This window comes from Corvus moneduloides, chromosome 19 (assembly GCF_009650955.1).
Source record: "Corvus moneduloides isolate bCorMon1 chromosome 19, bCorMon1.pri, whole genome shotgun sequence".
NCBI lineage: Eukaryota > Metazoa > Chordata > Aves > Passeriformes > Corvidae > Corvus > Corvus moneduloides.
In genome coordinates this window covers 11,203,521-11,227,984 of record NC_045494.1, presented here as the reverse complement: position 1 = coordinate 11,227,984, position 24,464 = coordinate 11,203,521, and the positions used below count along the sequence as shown (strand labels likewise).

The 24,464-nt window shown below is 58.0% G+C and overlaps 1 protein-coding gene across 2 annotated transcripts in view; it reads left to right on the top strand.

Moving 5' to 3' along the window:
* The first annotated feature begins 19,741 nt into the window (after positions 1-19,741).
* SHISA6 (shisa family member 6) overlaps positions 19,742-24,464 on the top strand; it is a 184,390-nt gene continuing 179,667 nt past the window's right edge. For both annotated transcript variants that reach the window (XM_032129157.1, XM_032129155.1), the window contains exon 1: positions 19,742-20,448. In XM_032129157.1, coding sequence (XP_031985048.1) covers positions 19,766-20,448 — 683 coding nt within the window. In that variant the 5' untranslated portion in view covers positions 19,742-19,765. The remainder of the gene's footprint in view (positions 20,449-24,464) is intronic.

Here is a 24,464-nt window from a genome sequence, read left to right as displayed (position 1 = left end):
CCTCAGGGCCTGGAGTGACAGGAGGCATCCTCTCTACTTGGAACACGACACGAGCTTTAGCAAAGTGGCACTGCACCCAAAGGAGCAAAAAGGGAAAAATCCAGGAAAGCTGGAAGTTAAAAAAGGGTATTTTCTTCATGGATTATTGTTAAATTGATATTTTTTAATCCCAGTGAGACACAAGTAAAGGTTATGGAATCCTTCTAGAAACAAGACCTGTTCTTCTCTGCCCTCCAGCACTGAGAATTCCTACCCACCATCGTGCTCAGTGCCTGGAAAAGCCAGGGAAAAAAGCCTTTGGCGAAGCCCGGACAACCACAACCCAGGCAGGAACAGGTTAAGTCTGTGCAGCTGGTGGAATTCAGAGTAAATCCTTTGTGTTAGCAAACAAGCTTTTGCAAATCCAGGTTCCTCCTGTGTGTTCTTAAACGATCCTTTAAGAGTTAAACAAAACAGTGACTGGTGCCTTTTAAACACAAGTGACCTTTCTCGTGGTTCCTTTTCCCAGGTAAGTGTATTTTCATGTCATTTCAAAGTCTTTAAGGTCTGGGAAGTGAATATTTGGAGTGTGGGGTTTTAAAATATCTCGTGAGCAAAGGTCCAATATTGACCAGAGGCTGGATTAGCTCAGGCTGGGATTCCTGTGCTGCTCCCGAAGCTGTGCAGGCTTCAGCTCCTTGTGATGCACACCCGGAGCACATCCCAACCCAGGGGCACCAGGAGGGAGCCCTTGGTCCCCTGGTCCTCCCCTGCAGGGCACGAGGCCACCCTGAGCTGCTGCTGTGGGGCTTTTCATAGAACCCAAATCCCAGAATGGATCGGGTGGGAAGGGACCTTAAAGCTCATCCTTAAAGCCATGGGCAGGGACACCTCCCACTGTCCCAGGCTGCTCCCAGCCCCAATGTCCAGCCTGGCCTTGGGCACTGCCAGGGATCCAGGGGCAGCCCCAGCTGCTCTGGGCACCCTGTGCCAGGGCCTGCCCACCCTCACAGGGAACAATTCCTGCCCAATATCCCATCCAGCCCTGCCCTCTGGCAGTGGGAAGCCACTCCCTGTGTCCTGTCCCTCCCTCCAGCCCTTGGAAATCCTCTCTCCCCATCTTTCCTGCAGCTCCTTCAGGCCCTGCAAGGCCACACTGAGGTCACCCCAGAGCTTCTCCTCTCCAGGTGAACACCCCCAGCTCTCGCAGCCTTTCCTCCCAGCAGAGCTGCTCCATCCCTCTGCTCATCCTGGAGCCTCCTCTGGGCTCTCTCCAGCAGCTCCAGCTCCTCCCTGTGCTGGGCCCTGGGGCTGGGGCAGCTCTGCAGGTGGGGTCTCACCTGAGCACAGGGGCACAATCCCCCCTGCCCTCCCTGCTGCCCACACTTTCCCCTCAGATTGAAATTCTTGTTTGTTAAAAATCTCTGCTTCTGCTTCCATGCCCTGATTTCAGTGAGGAGCTTCAGGTGCTGAGGGGGTCACCAGGCCCTCGCCAGCTCTTCCCAGTTGTGACTGGGCTGTGACAGACCATCACCTCTGCCTTTCTGCTTGGGAAACAGCTCCTGGCAGCAGATGGGAGGGATGAGAGTCACGGGAGAAGGTCAGTGCAGGGCTGGCTGTTCTGGAAAGCTCTGCTGTGCTTCAGGATTGAACTTCTGGCTCAGGACTTCTAAATCCTTGGCCTCCTGGTCAGCTGGCTCAGCAAGGGTGTCCCTGAGCAGGAGGCTGCAGGCAGGGCCTCCAGGAGGACTTTTGACCCCTTTGGCTCAGTGTCCTCATCCACCCACGGGGGTTTTGCTCCATTTGCAGCACCCTGAGAGCGAGGTTTAGGAAGGACTTTCCTACAGCTTGGAATGCAGAGCTCCCTCCACGTGCTGCTGTGGCTGTGCCCTCCTGGGCATCTCCCTCAGCATCAGCAGAAGGACAGGATGGAAACCTACATTATCCAGCTGCTCACTGAGGGAAAATGGGGATTCCTGAGGATAACAGTCACCCACCAGGCTAGGGATGTGCTTCCCTGAGTGGGTGCAGTGGGACAGGCTGTCCAAAGCTGACAAGGAAACCCCTGCCGAGGTGGGAGCAATGCCCAACATCATGCTGCCATCCTGCTGAGCCTGGAGAGGCTCCAAGGCACCTGGATCACCAGGAGACGAAAGGCATGGAGTGGGTGAAGCTCCGGATAGGAGGGATGGAGAGGGAACAAACACCAGGGAGCTTTAGCAGGAAGGGAAGCAGTAATCCCTTGGCTGCTTGACAAGGAGCTGCCAATTTTGCAGCAAGCGATGTCTCCAGCCTGCAGAGTTGGATAGGATTGTCCCAAATAACCAGGTTTCCATTAGAAAATTCCCATTTCTTTGCCCTTTGAAAGAACATGAGCCCAGACAGCCCTTGCAGAGGAAGAGCTGTTGCATTGCCCAGGGAGTTGTTGAGCTGTGGGGGGGAGCAGCCTTTAAAGGAATAATAAATATTTCTGGATCTGCAGTGGAGGCTGCGGAGCCTTACCCAGGTGCCCTGGGATGGAACACGCTCTAGGGTGCAGGAAGATGGGGGAATTGGGGTTGAACAGCCTCAAACTGGCTAAAAAACCCCATTTAGAGGAGCAGGCCCTGCTGTCTCTGCCAGCTTTGGATACCAGTGGGACTTGTGAGCAAAACCACCGCAGGGCAGGGAAATGAAGTCCTTGACACATCTTCTGGCATCAGGGACAGCATTTCCTGCTCGGACGCACCATCGGGAGCGGCTCGGAGGAGAGCACCGGGGGGTTGTCACGCCAGAGGAGTCACAGCCCAATAGGAAAAGGGCGGCAGTGGCTGCCCATGGCACATCCCCGGTCCCCAGCAGCATCCCCGGTGCCCGCTGGGAGGGTCCCGCCCTGGGAGGGTCCCGCCCTGGGAGGGTCCCGCCCTCGCTGCGGAGGCTCCAGGGCAGAGCCGAGCGTGCCCCTGTCCCCGCGGTGTCCCGAGGGCAGCGGGAGCGCTGTGGCCGGAGCAGCCGGCGGTGCCGGGCGCGGGGGTGCGGCCGCTGCCCGAGGTCACTCCCGCCGCTGCCGTGCCCGCCCCGGGACGCTGAGCCCGCGGATCCCCGAGCGCGGCGGGGACGGGAGCGGGATGCTCCAAACGGGGCGGGGACAGGAGCGGCGGGGCCGGGCCGAGCCGGTCAGTGCGGGTCAGTCTGAACCGGTCAGTGCAGGTCAGTCTGAACCGGTCAGTGCCGGACACTGCGGGTCGGTGTCGGTCGGTCTGAGCCGGTCGGTGCCGGCCAGTGCGGGTCGGTCCAGTTCGATCCAATTCGGTCCCGCCCCGCTCGGTCTCGGCCGGTCCCGTTCGGTCCCGTTCGGTCCCGTTCGGTCCCGTTCGGTCCCATTCGGTCCCGTTCGGTCCCGTTCGGTGCCGCGGGCGGTGCGTTACTGCCCCCTAGCGGTGCTGGCCCCGGCCCACCGCCTCCGGGCGCTGCTCCAGGACGGCCGAGCCCATCCCTGATCCCAACCCATCATCCCTGATCCCACCCGATCCCATCGCTGAACCCATCCCCGATCCCAACCCATCATCCCTGATCCCACCCGATCCCATCCCTGAACCCATCCCCGTCCCACCCAGTCTCACCCCAATCCCATCTGACCCCACCTGATCCCATTCCCATTCCACCCTGATCCCAACCAATCCCATTCCCATCTCACCCAATCACACCCACTCCAATCCCACTGCCACCTGCTCCCTCCCGCTCCCACCCTGATCCCACTCTCCTGATCCCATCCCGCTCTCACATGTTCCCATCTGCTCTCACCCCATCCCATTCCCATCCCATCTCTATCCCACCCAATCCCAACCGATCCCATCCCACTCCCACCTGATTGCATCCTACTCTCACCCACTCCCATCCCACTCCCATCCCACTCCCATCTGCTCCCATCTGCTCCCTTTTCCATCCCATCCCTATCCCACCCTGCTCTCAGCCTCTTCCATCTGGAATCTGGATTGTTTTACTTCCTCCTGCTCCCGGTCCTGGCAGTGAAAGGCTTGTGGAGAGGGAAGGAAGATCAGATCCATGCTGGGAATCATCCATGGAGCTGAGCAGCTTTGCAGCTCCAGCTGTACCAAAATCTGTCCCTGTCACCATTTTTTCCCTCTCAAAATACGAAATTAGGGAACAGCACCGTGGGCTGGCCCTGCCCCTCCGAGTGACAGCCACAGTGCCATGGCCCTGCTCTGGGAACAAGGATTCCCATCCAGACAGGAGTGGGAGAGGAGAAATTTCCCTTACTTGGGAAATCACGGCTGAGCCAGGTTTCCAGTGGAGCATCAGGAACTCAGACTGCGATTTTCCTCCTCAAACCTGTCTGCTGAGAGCGACGAGAATGGACAATAAGCTTCATTCAGGAACAAGTGCTTCCTGGGATGAATGCATTCCGCAGGGATCCAGCGTGCTGCCAGCAGCTGGATGTGCTGCAGAGCCTGCTGAGAGCGGATGGGAAAGGGAAGGACCAGGAATACAGAGGCGCTGGAAGCAGCCTTCCTGTCAGGAGAGGCACTTCCAGACAGAAACGAATGGGGAATGTTAAAATACACAGGGAAATCAAGGAGGAACCGGGAGGGGGTAGAAAATAGATCATGGAGTTCTGGAGGAACAGCTGGAGTAAATTAAGGCAGGTAATTGGAGCAGGATAAGGTGGGTGAGCAGCAGGGCTGGAAGGAGCTATTCTTAGCACAGGCATTTACTCAGCAGCACATGGAATCCTGCTCTTGGCTTGGGGCTGGCCTGGCAATGGTTTTGGCTCTTGGCTGGATCCATTCCTTCTCCCAAGCCTGTGGTGACGCCTGTCCGGAGGTGTCCAGAGCTGGGGAAGCCACGAGCTGCGGGGAGGTGGCAACCCCCCTGCAGTGCTGTGCTCTGGGGGAGCGGTTTGGCTTTGCTTTGCAGCCCAGAGAAGCAGGGATTGATCCTTTTTTCACTGCGTGTGCTTCAGCTTCTGTTCCATCCTCCAGGAGCTGCCCAGGACTCCTGGGCTGTGACACAGCATCATCACCTGGGGACAGCGACCCTGTCGCAGCTGCTGAGAGCCGGGGGAGAGCTGGTGTCCCCCACACGGCTGGGGCTGCTCCCAGGGATGGCCTTCAGGCAGAGCTGGGAGGGGACAGGGCTGGTGGGGAGCTGGGGCACCTTCCCCTGAGCAGGGACAGCCGCCACCCCTCCTGCCAGGGGCTGGGTGTCCCCATGGGTGGGCACCTGCTGTCCCCAGGTGATGCTGAGGAAGCAGCACTGGCTGTTGGCAGCCGAGCTTCATGATGGCAGCAACTTTTCCAAATGTTTCCCGGTGCTGGGAATGAGACCCTGGGTGGATTATTCCGAGGTGTGATGGCTCATTCCCATCCCCAGGCCATGGCAGGGGTGTAGCGGCTCATTCCCATCTCCCTGGTGCTCGTTGTTGTGGCTGCACTGAGGATTTGTTATTTGAGCTCAAATCCCTGTCGGTGTCTGCAACAAAATTCATCAGTTTCATTCCTCCGAGCAAAGCCACAGCCTCAGAGGTAACAACCACTCAGGCCAGTTAAGTCTCCTCCATTTGATCTAAACTATCAATTAATACAAACCATTGGAATGAAATAACCCTGCTCCGAACCCTTCTTCTCCCTCAGCTGTAGGAGAAAATCCCGGCAAACAATTTAGAGTAAATACCTTCATTAAGCACCGAAGGGAGGCGGTTGGGATTACAGCACGTCTGTAAACAAGGGAACAACCCGGCTGATCTAATCTCCTCCAAGAACAAAGCGCGTGTCGAGGGGACGCGGCTGTGTGTGACTAATAACGAGCTGATAAGTAAATAATAACGGCAAGGACTAATTAATGGCTGAATAATGAGGGCAGGGGATGGGGGAGCGCTGCTGAGGGACCCTGCCTTGCCGCCCTCGCTGTCCCTGGGCACGAGGGGACCTTCCCAGTGACGATCTGCTGTGCTTTAGCAAACCCAGTGACCGTCCTACCGAGCACTGAGCCCAACCCCTGCATCCAGCTGGGGGGACACTCCGGGCCCCAAGAGGGGCGAGCCTGTGGGTGCCTGGTGGCACCGGGAGGGTCAAAGCCGACCTGGCTGGGAGCTGGGAGCTCAGTGAGGAGGAAATTCCAGAGGGCAGAGACTCCTGAGGTACCACCCGGGCTTTGGCTCTGCCCCGAAAAGAGCAGAAGAGAGGGGCACAGGTCACCTGCCCCCGCCCCCAGCCCTGGCTCTCCCTTGCTCAGAGCTGTGCGGGGGCTCATGCTCACAGCAGACCCTCCCCTGGGTGGGTGGAGATCACAGAATCCCAGAATGGTTTGGGTTTGAAGGGACCTTAAAGTCCATCCAGTGCCACCCCTGCCATGGCAGGGACACCTCCCACTGTCCCAGGCTGCTCCAGCCCCAATGTCCAGCCTGGCCTTGGACACTGCCAGGGATCCAGGGGCAGCCCCAGCTGCTCTGGGCACCCTGTGCCAGGGCCTGCCCACCCTCACAGGGAAGGATTCCTTCCAATATCCAACCTAAATGTCCCCTCTTTCAGTCTGAACCCCTTGTCCTGTCACTCAGTTCCTCACAAGGTCCCTCTCCCATTTCCCTGCAGCCCCCTCAGACCCTGGAAGGGGCTCTGAGGTCTCCACACAACCTTCTCCTCTCCAGGCTGAACATTCCCAGCTCTCCCAGCCTCTCAGGATGCCCAGGCTGGACGCAGTTCCTGCAAGATGAAGATGTTTTGTGCTGTGCTCAACCAGAGCTGGAGATACCAAACTGTGTCTCCAGATCCCTCCAGGTGTTTCCCAGCTCTCAGCCTGCCGTGCTCGGGTGTTCCAGCAGCGTTCTGGTGTTACTGGGGAGTGCTGCTGCTTTTCAGCCTGTCCCAGGACACTCCTTTCTTCTGCAAGCAGGGAGCTGCTGCTGCTGGCGGCATTTGGAGCTCCTGGACTGCCACTTCCAGGAGATACTTCTGGGAGCCCCAGGGCTGCCTCTGGGTGTGGGCTGGAGCGTTCTCAGTGCCACATCTGGTTTTTCCTCAGCTGAATTTTGCCCTGCTGAAACTCCATCAGAGGTGGCTCGCTGTGACCTCAGCCTTGTCCAGCAGCAGCCACGTGTGGACAACGCTCCTGGGGAGGCTTCCCCAGCAGGATCCTGTGCTGAAAGCAGAGCAGAGACATCTCCCAGCGGGAGAAGAGGGCTCTGTCCCTCAGCCTTGTCACCCTGTGCTCTTTCCCCCCACCCAAACCTGTCTGGGATCCAGCAGCGGAGCTGGAAGCGGGATCTTTGCTGGGAATGCAGCGGGAACTGGGCAGCAGCAGCAGCGTGGAGCTGCTCCCACACACCTGCCCCTCTCCATGTGTCCCTGCAGCCCAGAGGGGCAGCAGCTGTGACACAGCACTGGGGACGAGCTGTTGGCACGCAACTGCCGGCAAATGAATTTCATAAATCAAATTACTACCTCTGCTGCACCCCGGAGAATCCCTGAAAATTTAATGCATCTCCTTAAAACATAAATAGGAAAATAAAGGCAGGCGGGCAGAGAGCGAGGCTGGAGCTGGTGGGGAAAGGGTGGAGGAGAAAGAGCAGCCTGGGAGTTTAAGAGAGGGCAGCAAACGTGTGTAATTTTGTTTGTTTTGCCGGAGAAAAATGAAGATCAAGAGACCATCATTATCCTTGGGTTAGTAAAGCTAGAAAAGACCTATTGCTTGTGCATCCTGAAAAATCCAGCTGGTTATTTCCGGGGGTGGGAAGGGAGCTTCGTGCTTGCTCTTCCGAGAAGAGCAGAAACACATTGCCTGTGCTGATGGCATTTTGTCCCTGGAACTCATCCCACAGTTGATCACTCCATCACAGCTCAGATTTACTCCAATAGCTTCTGTGTTTTATAACATTTACCAACAGTTTCACTCTGCTTGCTGCAGACTCGAGGAGTGGGCAGTGTCCCTCAGCACGGCTCGTCCCTCCTTGGCCTCAGGAGTTTTGCTGTTCTCCCTGAAAAAGGATTTGTCAGCAGAGGTCAAAGCTTTTATTCCTGCAGGTGACAGAGCAGAAAGAAATGGCCAGGCCATTCTTTGGGGGATGAAGGAGCCTTTTAGCTGCTCTGTCCTGGGGCACAGGGTTTGGCTGGCCTGGAACTGTCTGGCTCTGACACCTGAGGGGCAAAGCTGAGCTCACCAGGGCCAGGGTTTGTGTGATGGGCTCTTTTCCCCAGCCCCTGTCTGCTCTCACTAAGGAGAGCTCCCAGCCCAAGGAAATCCTCCTCCAAGGAACTTAATGAAGTGGTGTTTGCTACCTGTGAGCCTGGCTGTGGGTTAACGCTGCTCAGAGAGGGAGGGCAGGGCCAGAAGGGCACAGGGACTGAGCCCAGAGCAGGGCAAAAAGGCCTGGGAACCCCTGGGGGAAGAAAGATCTCCAGTCTCTGGGAAAAGGGGTCCCAACACAGCTCCCAGGTGGTTCCTGCCCCTTTCAAATGTCCCTCCATGTCACAGGGGGACAGGACACACTGCAGGAAGCCTGCAGAGCCCTGGATGTGCCTTGCTGCCTCTCAAGCATGAAATCCCCCGGCACTGGGCAGCACTGGCACATTGGAGAGCCCTGGCCCAACAAAATCCTGGGAGTTTCCGACATAATCCAGCTGCAGTCCTTAGGGAAAGGAAAGAAGGAAAGAAATCCACAGCTCCTCGCGTGCCTGCAGGCTCCAGGCAGGCTGAGCCTCAGAGATCTCCTCAGACAGGAGCTGCATTAGTGCCTAACAGCCCTGGGGGTGTTAGTCGGGGTGGATTTGCCCGACAGCCTTTCCAACCCGGCTGTATTTCTTGTGGCAACGAGTTCCCCACCAGCGCAGTGCTCAGTACGTGCTCCCAGCTGGAGCCTGCCGTGCTCCGCTGGCTCTGTTTCCCTGCGGGCTTCGCATCACAGAGCAAACCTCAGCACTCCTCGGGAAATTTCCATGCCAAGCACCCACTTTTCTCCTGATAGATTCCCTTAGTGCTGGGGGTTAAGAGGAGGGGAGAAACCTGAGCTGCTGTTGGAAGGTGGTACCTCACTCCTCACTGACAGCAGGTCCAGTTCCACCCCTTACCATGGGCAGGGACACCTTCCACCATCCCAGGCTGCTCCAACCTGCCCTTGGACACTTCCAAGGATGGGGCAGCCACACCTTCCCTGTGCCAGGGCCTCCCCACCCTCACAGGGAACAATTTCTTCCCAACATCCACTCCAAACATTTTCCATTTCTGATCTGGACCTTTCCCGTGATTTTTGGCTGTCATCACCCTCGATTTTCAATCCTAAAGACCCAACAAAGCTCCTTTGACTCCCACTCAGCATTCCTGGTCTGCAGAAGCTTCCACACAGCTGCAGTTTCAACCTCATTTTCTCCCCTCTCCACACCCAGAGGAGTTTCTCTGGGAGAAATCTGCGATGCCAGGTGGGGTGACACTGGTGAGACAGGCACAGCTCCCACAGATCCACCTCCTCCCACTTTGTTTAGGAAACATCAAAATGCCTTGGAAGGCTTGTGCTGCTCCCGAGAACTCAGAATCTTCCCTCACAGAGAGCAAAGGGCTTCTTTGTTGTTGATGAAAGCCAGAAGACATCTTGACCCCTTTTCTGAGGAGCCAAATTGCAGGAAATGTCTCTGAAACCCCACAAAGGAGAGCAGGGGCTTCTTTTGTGATTTCCTGCTCACGTTCCACAAGATTCATCCAAGCAGGGGTGTTAAAGCCGGAGTCCTGGCCAGCCTCCAGCACAGGTAATTACAGATCCACCGACCTAAATATCTCCCCCTGAGTCAATTAAATGTGTTGTTCTTTCCTCCTGTCCTCGGTGCCGTGACAGCATCCCAGGCAGAGTTCTCAGACGTTCCCGTCCTTCCCAGAGCACATTTGATGAGGCACAAAATGATCTGCACGGGTCCCTCCGTGGGAGCTTTCCCTCGGAACGCTGCTGTGGAGGTGAAAGGGGAATTACAGGATGGAGGCTGTGGAGCTGTAGCCCACCCTCACGTCCACCAAGATGAAATCCAGCCACACCTCCCTGGATGCTGGTGGGATCCATCCAACCCAGGATATTTCATGATTGTCATGCAGCTCAAGACATTCCAGCTGTTTCTTCTGGGGAGACAGGGAATGGACAAACAGCACCAAATTCCCCCTGTGCCACTGCCTGGGCGCTGCCAAAAGACCACGGGGAGAGGCAGAGCTCTGGGTAACAGCCAGGGGAGGCCAGCGGGGAGGAGAAGCCGCTTGTCCCAAACGCCGTCGCTGCAGAGTCTCTGTGAGCCTGAGGCTGGTGACACCCAGCTGAAAGGAGCAGCCACGAGGAGCCAAGGAAGCCACTGGCTGCTGGTCACCCCACACCACCCCCCAAGGCACCCAAGGGCCTGACAGCAGCACCTCCACGTCCCCAAGACACCACCAACCAGCTGATCCTGAGGTCTGTGGGTGACACCTCGAGTGAAGCTGTGGAGAGCACACAGGGACCCTGCGGCCTCTGGGCTCTGCACATCCCCCGGGCCAGCAGCAGCTGCTGCCTCACTGAGGCTCCTGCATTTTTAAAGGCTTCCTCCTCCAGCCCAGGGAGGGAATTCCCAGCCATGGCCAGCTCTGGAGCCAGCCCTGCCTTCCCCCTGCCAGGCCAGTGTGCTCTGGCCTGAGGGCACTGCCCAGGGCCCCGTGGGGTGACCAAGGATGCAGCCCCTGGAGCAGGGACTTGAAGCTGCTGCTGCTTCTCAGCCATAGAATCACAGAATCCCAGAATGGTTTGAGTTGGAAGGGACCTTAAAGCCCACCCAGTGCCACCCCTGCCATGGCAGGGACACCTCCCACTGTCCCAGGCTGCTCCAAGCCCCAATGTCCAGCCTGGCCTTGGGCACTGCCAGGGATCCAGGGGCAGCCCCAGCTGCTCTGGGCACCCTGTGCCAGGGCCTGGCACCCTCACAAGGAACAATTCCTGCCCAATATCCCATCCAGCCCTGCCCTCTGGCAGTGGGAAGCCATTCCCTGTGTCCTGTCCCTCCATCCCTTGTCCCAAGTCGCTCTGCAGCTCTCCTGGAGCCCCTTCAGGCACTGAAAGGCTTCAATAAGGTCACTCTGGAGCCTTCTTGTGCAGCTTCCCTCTTGCTGCAGGCCTGAGGGAATCAGTCAGGTTTGTGGTCAGGTTTTGTGCTACTTCCGAGCCCTCAGCACATGGGGCAGAAGGAGGAGAAGGAGGAGCAGGAGGAGAAGGACAGGCAGCTCCTCCTGCCCGTCTGCAGGAACAGCAATCAGGGCTCTCCCCTGCCACATCCATGCATGTACAGGCTGAGGGATATTCCAGTGTGCAGGGGTTGCTCTGGCTCCAACGTTTTCTTTCTACCTTTTCTGTAATTGTATCAATGTAAAAAAAAATGTAAATAGGAATTTTAATAAAAGTGTAGCAGTAAGCAGATCTAATCTCTAACCTTTTGAAATATGAAGAAGCTGCTTTATCTGCGAGGAAGCACAATCTCTCCCCAGCAGAGATGGGAATTTGTGGGAGTTAAATTAACTAAGGCAGTGCTCCCCTCTTGCTCGTTGAATGTAAACGAAGCATATTGAGGATTATTGCAAAGGGAGAATTAATAAAAGTGGAATGGGGAGGTTTCAGATCCAGGCATGTTTGCTAATCGTTTCCCAGGCACAGGGAGAGCAGCCTGTGGTCCCAGCACCTCCTTCTCTGCTTCCATGGAGAAACAGGGAGGTGCAGATCCTGCTCAGGGCTGTGCAGTGGGAACGAGGGAGCTGCTGGAGTGAGGAGAGCTTGGAATTCCATGATTCCGTCCACACACAGCTCTGCAAAAAAAAGTGTGGGTTCCTGGCCCTCCAGCCCCGAATTTGTGGATGCCACTTGGTGTCCCCCGCTTCACTCACTCACGGGATGTGTCCATGGGTTCCCCAGTGCTCCAGAGCAGGAATCCCTCCAGTGAGGGGCCAACACTGCCCCGTGCCAAAGGCTTCTGGGCTGTCCTGGCTCTTGCAAACCAAGCCAGGATAAATCAGTGCAGGTTATCCCACATCAGGGGGCAGCTGCAGCAGGGGATTCAGGCAGGGGAGAGTCTCCAGCACAAACCCAGTCTCAGATGTTGGCTAAATGCTGGGAGAGGGGCCTGAGAGTTCCCTGTGTCCTGGGCAGGGCAGGAGCAGTGACTCTGCTGGCTGACCATGGTGACCCTCCTGCCTGCATGGTGACTGCAGAGCAGAGCAGAGCAGGGATCTATCCAGCATTCCGAGTGTTCCTGTGCTGCCAGAGGCAGTTCAGCCAGCTCTGTCCGATACCAAAGCTGGGATTCTTTGTCTCCAAGAGATCCCACATTACCTCACCACTGTGCTGAGTTCTTCGTTGCTGGTCACACTGTCCAGGAATCCTTCACCTTTCCATTCAAGTTTTCTGTTATTACAGGGTCTGGTTTCTCACCACCAAGTTTATTTCCCTCAACGCTCTCTTCTAAGAGCTGCCCAGGTGGGTTCAGAGCACCTCATGTAGCCCAGGGGTGCACTGGATGGGCTTTAAGGTCCCTTCCAACCCAAACCACTCCATGATTTTACGATAATTTCTCTGTAATTACGCAGTTTTCTGAAGAATTTTGGTGTCCACAGAGCCAGAAGTCCTGACAGAACCTGCTCCTTGCCCCGTTGGGATGCTCTCTCCTCCTCTCCTGGGCTGCTCCGGGGCCACTGTGTTGGCTGCAGGCAGCAGCGATCGCACTCCTGAAGTGCTCCTTTGTCTGCCCAGACGAGTGAATTGGCAGCAGCACAAAGATCTAAGGAAAAGAATTCCCATTAAGGCAGGAGCACCCTGCCTGAGCAGTGCCTGCCTCCAGCACGCCGGAGCCCTTCCTCCCACTGCCCCCTGCTCGGGATTTGCGATTGTTCCTGCCCAAGGCAAGGACTGCCCCGCCCTGCCGCGCACGCCGTGCTCCCATCCCACACTCTTTGCTCAATTGTGCCAGCCTGGGGTTCAGCTTGCTTTGGTCTCCCTCTCCGCCTTGAAAAATATCCTAATTTCAGAGAGCTCTCAGCTCGTTTCAAAAGACTTTTGAATCCTCCCATTTTCCAGTCATTCACCCGGCCCATGAATGACTGGGAAGAACTGGCTCGTCCCTGGGGATTTTAGAAAAGGTGTAAAATTCACCTGTAAAGAGAAACAGAGGGACTCAGGGAGCCTGGAGCAGATGTGTCACTCCCTCTGAAATCCCTGTCGTGCCTCAGGAACTCATTTTCTTTCTGCACAAATCTGCCTGCCTGGCACCGGGGCTGAGGGAGGGGCTGGCACCGGGCAGGAGCTCTCCTGCAAAACTCCTGTGTCTTTATTGGGCCGCGGCGTGAGCCCTGCACTTGGAATGCAGGAATATCCTGAGCTGGAAAGGACCCACAGGAACACCCAGTGCAGCCCCTGGCCCTGCCCAGACACCCCAACAGCCCCAGCCTGGGCATCCCTGGCAGCGCTGTCCCAACGCTCCTGGAGCTCTGGCAGCCTCGGGGCCGTGCCCATTCCCTGGGGAGCCTGGGCAGTGCCCAGCAGCCTCTGGGGGAAGAACCTTTCCCTGATCTCAGCCTGAGCCTGCCCTGGCCCAGCTCCAGCTGCTCCCTGGGTGCTGTCCCTGTCCCAGGGAGCAGAGATCGGAGCTGCCCCTCGGGAGCCCCAGGGCTGTGATGGCATCGATGCCCCTTAGGCTGCCCAGACAGAGGCGAGGGGCAGCCCTGGGTGAGCTGTGAGACCATGAGGTCTGGGATCACACATCTGCTAGGCTCTGGCAGGCTGCAAATGCACTCCTGCATGGCCTTGAGTGCCTGGTTTCTGCTGCTAGATGAACACATCCAGATAAGAGAGTCAGAGCCGATGGAAGAGATGTTTGGAGAGAAGGAAAATGCCCGTTCACATCACCTCAGGGTTGTCCGGGGCGGCCTGGCTGAGGTGGGTGTGGACACAGGGACGGTTGGGCTACAGTGTGGGAGCTCTCTGAGTGTCACAATGCTGCGTCACATTGGAGGCAGCCTGGGATCATCAAATCCGTGCTAATTGCTCTCATCTCTCTGCTGTTATCACCTGCATCCAGCCCTGGCTGGGTAATGACCGTGCAAGGTGTGGATGTTGAACCTGGCTCCTTCCATCTGCTCCTCTGCTGGCTGGGCCGGATCCTCCTGGCTCAGGCTGGCTGCTGGTGAGTGCCTGGAGCTGCAGGGCAATCTGGATGGAAGAGTTGCTGCTGGGTGTGCCAGATCCCGGGAAAAACCGGCTCTCAGAGACACTGATGGAGCGGTGCCTGGCTGGGAGCTGGGAGAGAAGCCTGCCCGGTGTCAGTGACAGGCTGTGCCATGATAGGGATGGAAATGACAACAGGGACTGTAATGACACGGAAAGGAAAAGCTCACACTGCTCTCCCTTCTGTGCACATGCAGCAGGATAAAGGAAATGAACCCCTGATACCCAGTCTGGTGCCACACTCAGGTGTGTGCTGCCCTTCACGGGCTGAGGAACAGCCACCCTGCAGAAGTCCCAAATTTGCAGTGACAAAGGCAGGAAGCCAAAGCAGTTCCAAATGTCTTTCCCAGACTGGCAGGCCTGGAGGAACCATTGCACAGGAGAGACCAGCGAAGGGGAAGCCCAGGCTGAGGTCTCTGCATTCCCTTCTTTCTCCCTGGATCCCCAGGGGATGCCACAGTTTGCAGGGAATACTTGGAGGGTTCCCTTGTGCTGGAGTTTCTGTTAATATCAGGAAGGAGCCTGCAAGAAAAATGGAGAGAGGTAGTTTGTAAGGATGGAGTGACAGGACAAGGGGCAATGGCTTCAAACTGAAAAAGGGGAAATTTAGGTTGGATGTTAGGAAGAAATCCTTCCCTGTGCGGGTGCTTCTCTGGCACAGGGTGCCCAGAGCAGCTGTGGCTGCCCCTGCATCCCTGGAAGTGTCCAAGGCCAGGCTGGACAGGGCTTGGAGCAGCCTGGGGTAGTGGAAGGACCCCTGGGTTTGCAGAATTGCAGGGGTAAAAGCACTTTCTAAAGACTTCTCTGTGAGCAGAGCTGGATAAATACTGAGGAATTTCTCATTTGCTGTAGAAGTTCCTTTGTCTTCTGCTTACAGATGGCCCCATTTGAAGGGAGTGCATTGCTGAAGTGCCCGGACAATGCTGGGGCTACCTCAGTGACATCCCTGCACCTCTCCAGGAGTGCTGGTGGCACCTTTGCTGCACAGGTGGGCACCTTGTCTGCAGAGCTGGGCACACCTTCCATCTGCTCCTGGCCTGGCAGCCTCCTCCCGCAGCCCCTGCCCGAGGAACAGGAGACAGGGACACGTCACTGCTGCAGGACAGAGCTGGGACAGCCACTGCCACGGGGCTGAGGGGATGGGGACAGGGAGAAAGAAACCAGATGTTCCCATGGGGAAAGAGAATCCCAGCTCCTCGAACTGTACAAAACCACACAAACCACAGAATCCTCTCAGGCAGCAGAGAAGAAACCAGCCATGACAAGCTGGTGATATGTCCCTGCTCTGCTCCGGTTTCTTGTCCTGTCCTTTGAGGCAGCTGCTCAGAAGCTGCAGGAGAAGCTGATCACATCTGGCCCTGCCTGTGTGAGGCCCTGCCGTCCCTGAGCCTGCTTGTTCCCCTCATATTTCCCTGCTTTCTATTCTGTCTGGTTTTCTGTCTATTCAGCCTGCCTTGTACCTGGAATACGCAGCCTGGAACAAGCTCGGGATCCACCCATTCCTATTCAAGCAAGAAGGAATCCAGCTCCACAGAAGCAATCCCCCAAACTCCTATTAGGAGCTTTTTGTAGCTACATTAATTTTAGAAGAAAAATTAGGTCCTGAGTGCTGGGCTCATTTTAATGAAGATTCACGGTCACAGTCGAATCCCCTGATGAGGAGGAATCAGCTTTTGAGCACATCAGGCTCATTAGAAACTCCTCACAAAGTCATCAGAGGCTGACGAGGGGTGGCAGGAAAAGGGGCTAAAGGGGAAAGATGCTGGGGAGGAATTGGATTTCGGGAGTTTCTGAAGCTGCACTTCCCTTCCCTGCCTGCAGCCGCGGCAGCTCCGGCACAGAGATGAAAGCAGCCGGCAAAGAAGATAAACAAGAAAACAGCTCTGGACCAGTCACGCTGCCAAAAACAACCTGGGGAGGATGGGACGGCAGATAAAAGAGAAAGTGCTGGAGATTTGGGAGTGACTTCCCCCATCCAGGTGGGGATGGAGCTGGGGAGCGGGGCTGTCACCGAGCCGCTGTCACCGAGCCGCTGTCACAGCTCCGCGGGCATGGGGGGAGTGCAGCACAGGCATTTTCCCCCACAAGCATCTCAGCCTCTGTCCTTCCCTTCCACAGCCAGCAACGCAGCTCCAAACCCCAGGAAAGTCCCAGAAATCCGGCGTTGCTCCTCAGGGACTCTTTCGTTCTTTTCACATTTGCTTCAGCTTTTTCTCTCCCGTATTTTGGCTCCAGACAAGGCAATGGGATTATACTGGGGATCCAGGGAAGCTCTGTCCTTTACATGCTCGGTGGTGTTGATAAATCGAGCAGGAGGCGGCAGAGGCATCTGGGTGGGGTTTCACCAACACCTTCGTGTGATAAAGCCGTGGTGGCATCCGAGGAGCACGTGGAGCCCAAGGCTCAACCAGTTCTGGAGGCTGGGCAGGCACAGAGGAAAAGCCAATCTCAGCCCCAAATATCCTGTGGGGCAGAAAAGCTGACACACAGTGTTTCACCAGGCATCCTCTGTGCCCTTGTCACGTTTGGTGTGAGGAAGGGGGTCTGCCAATTGTTTGTGTCTCAGGAACATGGGATCTTTTCCCCACGGATTGCCTCAGCAGGGAGCCTTGCCCACCTGGGAGAGGACGCTGGGTTTCCCTGGTGGCAGCTCCTCTCCCCCGAGCAGAGCCACTGCAGAGCCCTCCGCTCCTGTGTGGGTGTGCAGGGATCAGCCAGGTGAGGGAAGGACATGGATTGTTCCATCCCGGTGCCTCCCACACTTTGTAAAGCTTTGGAGAAGCAGGGACAGAGTTTCAGCCCAGGGCTGAAGATGCTTTCTGTGGGGAGATTGATGAGGACGTGCTGGAAGGCCCACAGTGTGCGGAGATGGCCTCATCAGTCAAATCTGCTTTACAACCTTTGGTGTCAGGGTTTGGAGGTCCCTCACAACAGGAGAATTATCCCCAAGGGGAGGCCAGAGGAGCTGGGCTCAGGGTATTGAGGTTCAGAGGGGTGCATTAAGCCAGCTCTAACTCCTCCTGGGGGACCACGCTGGCCTTAGGCTGCTTCCTTCTGCCCCAGGTTTGATTTTGGGGTCAGGCACTGCTGAGGCCTGGGGACCCCATGGTGTGGATTAACCTGGGCACCTCCCTTAACTCGGGTACTCCAAGGCCATGGCAGGGTAACAGGCCTCCCTTCCATGAGGAATGAGGGGATTTTCCATTTCCCCAGGTGTTCCCCAGCACCAGAGCAGCTTTAGACAGCAGAGCTAAAGCTTTCTTTGCCAACCTCACAGTCCGTGGGCTCTCCTAAGGGAGTTACCAGACGAGCTGTGGGCACTCAGACCTTGTAGCTTGAGGAAATGATTCCCACAGGGTGCACATCAGGGGATTTTTAGGGGTGCTTCTCCCTTTCCATTGCTCTCTTCCTCCTACACCGCATTCCCTGCTCTCCTGAAAACTGCCCACCTGCAGCTGCAGGGCATCCCTTCAGCTCCCATCTCTGTATGCTCCTCCTTGCCGGGATTCCTCACTGTCCTCTGCATGTCCTTACAGCTGGCAGCACCTTGGCTGTCTCCAGGAAAGGTTTCTAGAGGCTTTAGTTGGGTTTGCAGTGGGACACGGGGGAAACACCAGGACTTTGAGAAAATTCTGCCTCGTTGGCCGCGGCTCACAGCAGTGAAAGCTGCTGTGCCTGAAGGGATCTTGCCCAGAACAAACCTGTGGTGGCTGTGCCCGGGTCACTGGGCAGCCCAGGGCAGTGCCAGCCCATCCCTGCAGCATCCCAGAGCTCTCCTGGAGGGGGAACATTTGGAAGAAGTGGGGAGTGTATCAGGCTGGGTGGGGGTGCTGCTCTCTCCACCCCGAGCACATCAGGGAGCAGGGACTGGGACTCAGCCGGACCCAGGGCACCTTCCCAGAGAGGTGCCAACAGCCCCGGGCGGGAGCAGCAATCCCTGGGAAGCCTGGGAGGCACGTCCCCGTGCAGGGATGGCAGGGTGTGCCCAGCACCAGGTTGTGCTGGGGGCACTGCCCCGGGACAGGAGCCTCCTGGAGACACAGGCTGGGGTTGTTTGGTGTCCTGTGCAGGGCCAGGAGCTGGACTTTGATGGTCCTTGTGAGTGTCTTCCAGCCCAGAATATCCTGTGATTCTGGAGAGGGGAGGGAGCTCTGCCCCTGAACTGACGGGGACAGACCCTGCACTCCATCGACCCCAGGAGCCTGCACGTGTCCCCAGGGTCCCCAACCCAAACAATCTGTGCACATTGATAGGTGCTGCTCATGCGCATCCGTGGGGGCTGTACCTCCCACACACCGAGAGGGACCATCTCAGCACGTGCCCATGGCATCCCTGGAACTCACACACCCCCAGGGTCTGTGCAGCCCTCAAACATCCAGAGGGACCCTATTCCCCACACACATCGATCCATGAACCCGTGCACACCTACAGGAGCAATCCCCAGTGCACAAACCGGCAGGAACTGTACAGCCTGCAGACCTACAGCCACCAGAGCCCCTGTCTGCCCATGGGGCGCTGCTGTCCCTGCCCCTCCACGGGGACTAATCCAGCAGAACCACACCACCGAGTCCCAGGGACAGGGGCCACGCACGCCTTTAGGGACTGCATGCTGTCCATCCCTGAACGGGCCACATCCCAGGGACGGCCACAGTGGCCATACACCACACACAGCTATAGGGACCCCATCCCTGCCCATCCCTGCCGGAACCACACCCCCGGGGAGAGGCAGAGGGTCCACACACCACAGGCACCTTTAGGGACCACATCCCTGCTCATCCTTGCCAGGACCGCCTCCCCAGGGATGGGTACAGTGGCCACTCACCACATCCCTGCCAGGGCCACATCCCGGGGGACACGCACAAGGTCCGCATCCCACACACACCTACACGGACCGCCCGCCCCGGGCCCCTTTCCCCGCGGCCCTCGGGAGCCCCCCGAGCGCCGGCGCTGCCCCGGGCGGGCGGGTCGGGCTGTGGGCGCGGCGCGGGTCGCGCTGCCCCGGGCGGGCGGGCGGGCGGGCGGCGGTGCCGGGGTGCCGGCGGAGCGGCGCGGCGCGGTCCCGGTGATGTCAGGAGCGGCCCGGCAGCGGTGGGCGGTCCTTCCCCGGCGCCCGGCTCGGCTCGGCGCCCGCCCCTGCTCCGCGCCCGGCTCGGCGCCGCTCCGCTCCGCCCCCGGCTCGGCGAGGAGCGCGGGCAGCCCCGCGGCCCCGCTGCAGTCCCGCTCCGGCATGGTAAGGCCGTGGGCGGGGGGCGGGCGGGCGGGGGCGGGCCGGGGTGCCCGGGGCGCGGCGCGCTCTCACCCTCTCCCCGTCTCTCGCAGCCCCTCGCCGGAGCAGCGCCGGGACCCCGCCGCCTCGAGCCGCGCTCCGCCGGGCTCCGCCGCTCGCTGCGCGCCGGCATGAAGCGCCCGGCGCCGGGCAGCCGCCGCTGAGGAGCCAGCGCGGCAGCAGCGGGACCCCCCGCCCGCACCCCCCGCCCCCGCCCCGCTCCATGGGGCAGCGCCGCGGCCGCTGAGCCCCCACCCCGCCCGCCGCGCCCCCCGCGCCGCGCCCCCCGCGCTGCGCCCCCCGCCTCGCCCCTCGCCATGGGGCCGCGGCACCTGCTGCTGCCGCTGCTCCTGCTGTCCCTGCAGCTCCTGGCCCTGCTGCTGCTGCTGCCCGCGCAGGCGGCCGGACCCCCCCGCGCCAAGGGCAACCGGACCCAGGGGGCGGCGGCGGCGCGGCGGACCCCCAAACCGGGCAAGGAGCTCCTCAACCAGACGCTGGCGGGCCCGGGGGCCGCCGCCCCCACGGCGCTGCCCGGGCGCGGCAAGGGCGCGGGGGGCGGCAAGGCACCCCCCGGAGGCGGGGGCGGCGGCGGGGGCTCGGCCCCGGCGCACGAGACGTGCTGGGGGTACTACGACGTGAGCGGGCAGTGGGACAAGGAGTTCGAGTGCAACAACAGCCTCACGGGCTTCCGCTACTGCTGCGGCACCTGCTTCTACCGCTTCTGCTGCAACAAGCGCGCCGAGAAGCTCAACCAGAGCCTGTGCCGCAACTACAAGAGCCCCGAATGGGCCCACCCCACCACGGCCAGCGGCGCCCTGCCCGCCGACGGCGGCGACGGCGGCGACGGGGACGCCAACAAGTACGACCCGGACAAGGACAGCACCAACGCCACCGTCTACATCTCGTGCGGGGCCATCGCCTTCGTGCTCATCGCTGGCGTCTTTGCCAAGGTGGCCTACGACAAGGCGCGGCGCCCGCCCCGGGAGATGAACATTCACAGGTGCGCTCCTTCCCCTGCTGCCAGCGCCCCTTGTCCCCAGGGACGGCCCCTCTCCGAGCGTTCCCCCTTGGCAAAGTCTGCTCAAGGGTTTCGCCATTGCGCTGCCCAGCCAAGGGTTTCCCAAGTGTGCAGCCTGTCCAAGAGTTCCCCATTGCATGGCCCCTCCAAGGACTCCACCTTTAGACTCGCTGTCCAAGGGCTCAGCTTTTACACCACTGCCCAGGGGTTGTCCCACCGCACTCTCTGCCCAAGGAGTGTCCCTCTGAACTGCCCACTCGAGCCTCCATGCTTTGCTCTGGCTCACCATGAGTTTCCCCTGCTCCACCCTTCCAAGGATTTCCCCAGTGCCGTGACTCTCCAGTGGCTCCCCTTTTGTGCCACCAGTCCAAACAATTTCCCATTGTGCTTCCGCTTCGAGGGGTCCCCCCGTCAGTCATTTATCCGAGGGTTCCCCCCTGTGCCAGGGCTGTCCAAGGGTTCCCTCTTTGCACCACCCGCCAAAGGATTTTCCCTTTCCATCCTCTGCCCAGGAGTTCCTCCTTTCCGCGGTCTGACCAGGGGCACCCGCACCCCTCTGACCATCCCACTGCCCACTTCGGGGCTTGTCCTGGTGCCCCGTGGCTCTTCTTCCGTGGCTGCGTTTGCGGGAGCCTCCCCGTGCCTTCAGCACGGGCTCCGCGGACAGCTCCGGGACAGCTCCCGGGTAATTCCCGGCTCGTTCCCGGACAGCTCCCGGACAGCTCCGCGCTGCCGAGCGCCCGTCCCGGAGCTCCGCACGGAGCCGGCCCCGGCACCCCGACAACCCCTCCTATCCCCAGCACCCTCCTCCTGTCCCCGGCACCCCCTCCGCCCCCCGGCACGCCCCCCCTGTCCCTCGGTGTCCCGGCACCCCGGCACGTCCCTCCTGCATCCCCGTTCTCTCTCCCGGAGCGCCGTCCTGTTCCCCGGCACCTCGGCTCCCCTTTCCTTCCCCCCGGAACCTCCCTCTGCACCCCGGCACGCCCTTTTACCCCTCGGAGCCCCCTTCTCTTCTCCCGCACCCCAGCACCCCCCTCCTGCCCCCCGGAGTCTCCCCCAGCACCCAGGCTCGTCCTCCCTGCACCCTGTTCCTGCCCCTGGGACCCCGACACGTCCCTCCTGCCCCCGGCACTCCCCCCCTGCACCCGGGATCCTCAGCAACCCCCAAGACCCCCCCTGCTCCCCTCCAAGCCTCCCCCAGCTCCCCCTGCACTCCCCGGGGACAGCCCTGCACCCCCGCGGGTCCTGCCCTGCCCGGCCCGGCCAGGGAGAAGTTTCGGAAGTGTGGAGGGGATGGATCTGAACCCCCCTGGGTGGTGCCTTCGCCGTGCGGCGCTTGGGGCTGCGTGGGGAAGCGCCGGTGGCAGGCAGAGCTCTGCACGTTCCCTTTTGTATTTGGTTCCCTCTCCAAATCCCGAGAACTCTGCCCTTGCTGGCTGGAGAGGCGGCTCGGTGTCCCCTCGGCAGTGGTGTTGTTCAGCGCTGTAATGACAGGGAACGCTCGGCGTGGCACAGAAAATCCTGCTTCAAAGCAAAAGCTCGGGCGTCTGTGGCAATCCTCCTTTTGGACAAATGCACGTTCTCTCTCGGTTCATATTTATTTTATGATGAAAAAGTCCCTCCAAACGATGAGTGCTGCTTGCGTGCCGTGAATCCGAGAGCTGCCTGTGTCTGAACATAAAAATTGGTGAGAGGCTTCTTTAGAAGAACAGTGGTGAGCACCAGGGGGAAAGACTTTAACTCTAGCTGATAATACCTCCTAAAAATTATTTTAATGAAGATTTTTTAATCAAAACTATTGAAATCATTGACCAAATTTCAAAGGCTGAACTTCAGTTGCAATCAAGAGAGACTGGGGGGAGAAATATTAGTTTTTTACGAGGAAAAAGAGATGAGTGACACAGTTTCTATTATTTGGGAAGATGTGTTTTATTTAGACTCCTCCCTGCAGTGAGGACAAACAGTGAGGCTGGTTTACATTTGCTGAGGGTCTGGCCCATGTATTCCATCCCAAATCCCACCTGCCCCTGGTCCCTGCGAGAAAATAACTTCACAGTGTTAAAAACTACACACAACTGTGGAGAGGAAAGGGTCCTGCAAGTGGCTTTGCCGGAAAATCGGCTCTTGTAAGTCTTTTGTTAACTCAGGGATGGTTCCCCAGCTGCCCAGCTCTTCTGGCTTCAAGGCAACTTTGCCTGGGCCTTATCTTCACACTAAATTTGGAAATCTGGGTTGGATGTCCATATGTTACTTCTGCTCCAGCTCCAGCCTGCTGCAGGGTTGGATCCTTCACCCTTGCAAATCAGAGCCAGTGTTGCCAGACTTGTCTGGATTATTCCTGATGTTTTCATTTCTTTGATGCTTGCTTTGCTTTATTTGGATAAGTTCTGGTGAAATGATTCACCTGTGTGTGGAAGTATGAATGGCAGATTGAGTGCTTGGGAAGCTTGACTTCCAGAGCATTTTAAGGAGTTGATTGACTTCTATAATATGGTAGCTGGTAAAAGATTATACCTTTCAGAGCTGTGTTACCTGAACTTGATCAACATCACACGAGGGTTTCAATATTGTGAAGTGCATCTCCTGCATCGGGCTGAACGCTCTCAGTGCTCTAAGCAGAATGTAAATACAAGGAGAGGAATTTGTCCTTGTCTCTGACAGCTGCTGAGGAGTTCCAGGATGAAGGGAAGCAGGATGGGGTCGGATATTTCTGTCTGTTTGAGCTCGTGTCAATTGGAGTGAAGTGTAACACCCAGAATGATTCTCTGTAGTGACGGCGAGTGCATTAAACCTCCTCGGGGAGGAGGAGAGCAGCAGCATGAGCAGAACTTGTTACAGGGGGCTGGAAAAAGCCTCTTGGGACCAGTATCCCACAGCCAGGGAGGATCAGTCAGGACTTCCCTGCGCTCCACCACGAGCAGGATCACACTGGAAATTTTACTTCCTCGTAAATGCTCGCTGAGCAGTGCCGTGCGTGGATGTTATTCCTCTGCTCGTTTCTCATCCAGCTTTTACAGAAAATCCTTATTAACTCACTTAGAAAGAGCATTTTGAGGGAGGCAGGGCTCACGTAATGTCCTTTGATGGAAGGAGGGTTTACAAATTCACAGGAGAGCTGTCACTGTGCCGTGGAAGGGAGGGCTGGCTGTGCACGGAGAGCTGCATGTGCAGCTCCGAGCTGGAATCAGCTCCTGTTTCCAGGCACTGCCACGTCCCTTTAAAGCACAGGCACTGCTGTGATTCTGGGCTCAGCAGCAGCAGTAACTGAGACAGTCGTTTCTAAGAGCAGTTAAGCAGAAGTGCTTTGAAAAGCAGGAGTTGAAATATTCCTATTTTACAGAAACTCTTGTAATGCTTTCAATGGAACTGATTTTTTTCCTAATTATAGGACCTTGCGGCCTGGCCATATAGAGCTGCCTCTTGCTTTGGGGTTACACAGCCAGGACTCGTGCTGGGCTCCAGGTAGAGGCTGGGGCTGATTTCTCAGGATTACACCTGGCAATACTGTGTGTGCTGATGCTCTCTCCTGCATTGGTGAGGATGGTTTGTTTTCATCTCATTGCCAGGGTTGTTTTCTTTCCTTGAGCATTTCTTAAGTGAAATTTAAGAAGTATTTGCTTTACTTTCAGGATGGGGATGAGTTAGGGAATCTTTGAACAGGGAATACCAGCTGGTTCTTTCCAAAGCTGGGTGTGTTTTTCTGTAGCAAGAGGGGGTGACACAGACCGTTGTCATCCCGTGGCCGTGACCCTGCATCCCCACGCTACAGAACATAAATAATTCACAGATGTAGCCCAGCCCCATGACCCCTGTTTAGCCTCAGCAGCAGTCGCTGCACTCTCTGCTGAGCTGGGAATGCACAGATTGGAACCTGGGAATGGTCTGCAGCTCGGGATTGAAACATCCCAAGTGCTTCCCACTGGGCAGCCGGAGCCACAGGGACACAGTGGCAGTGCTGGCCCTGGGGCACTGGTGGGAGCCCAGCTGCTCTCCTGGGA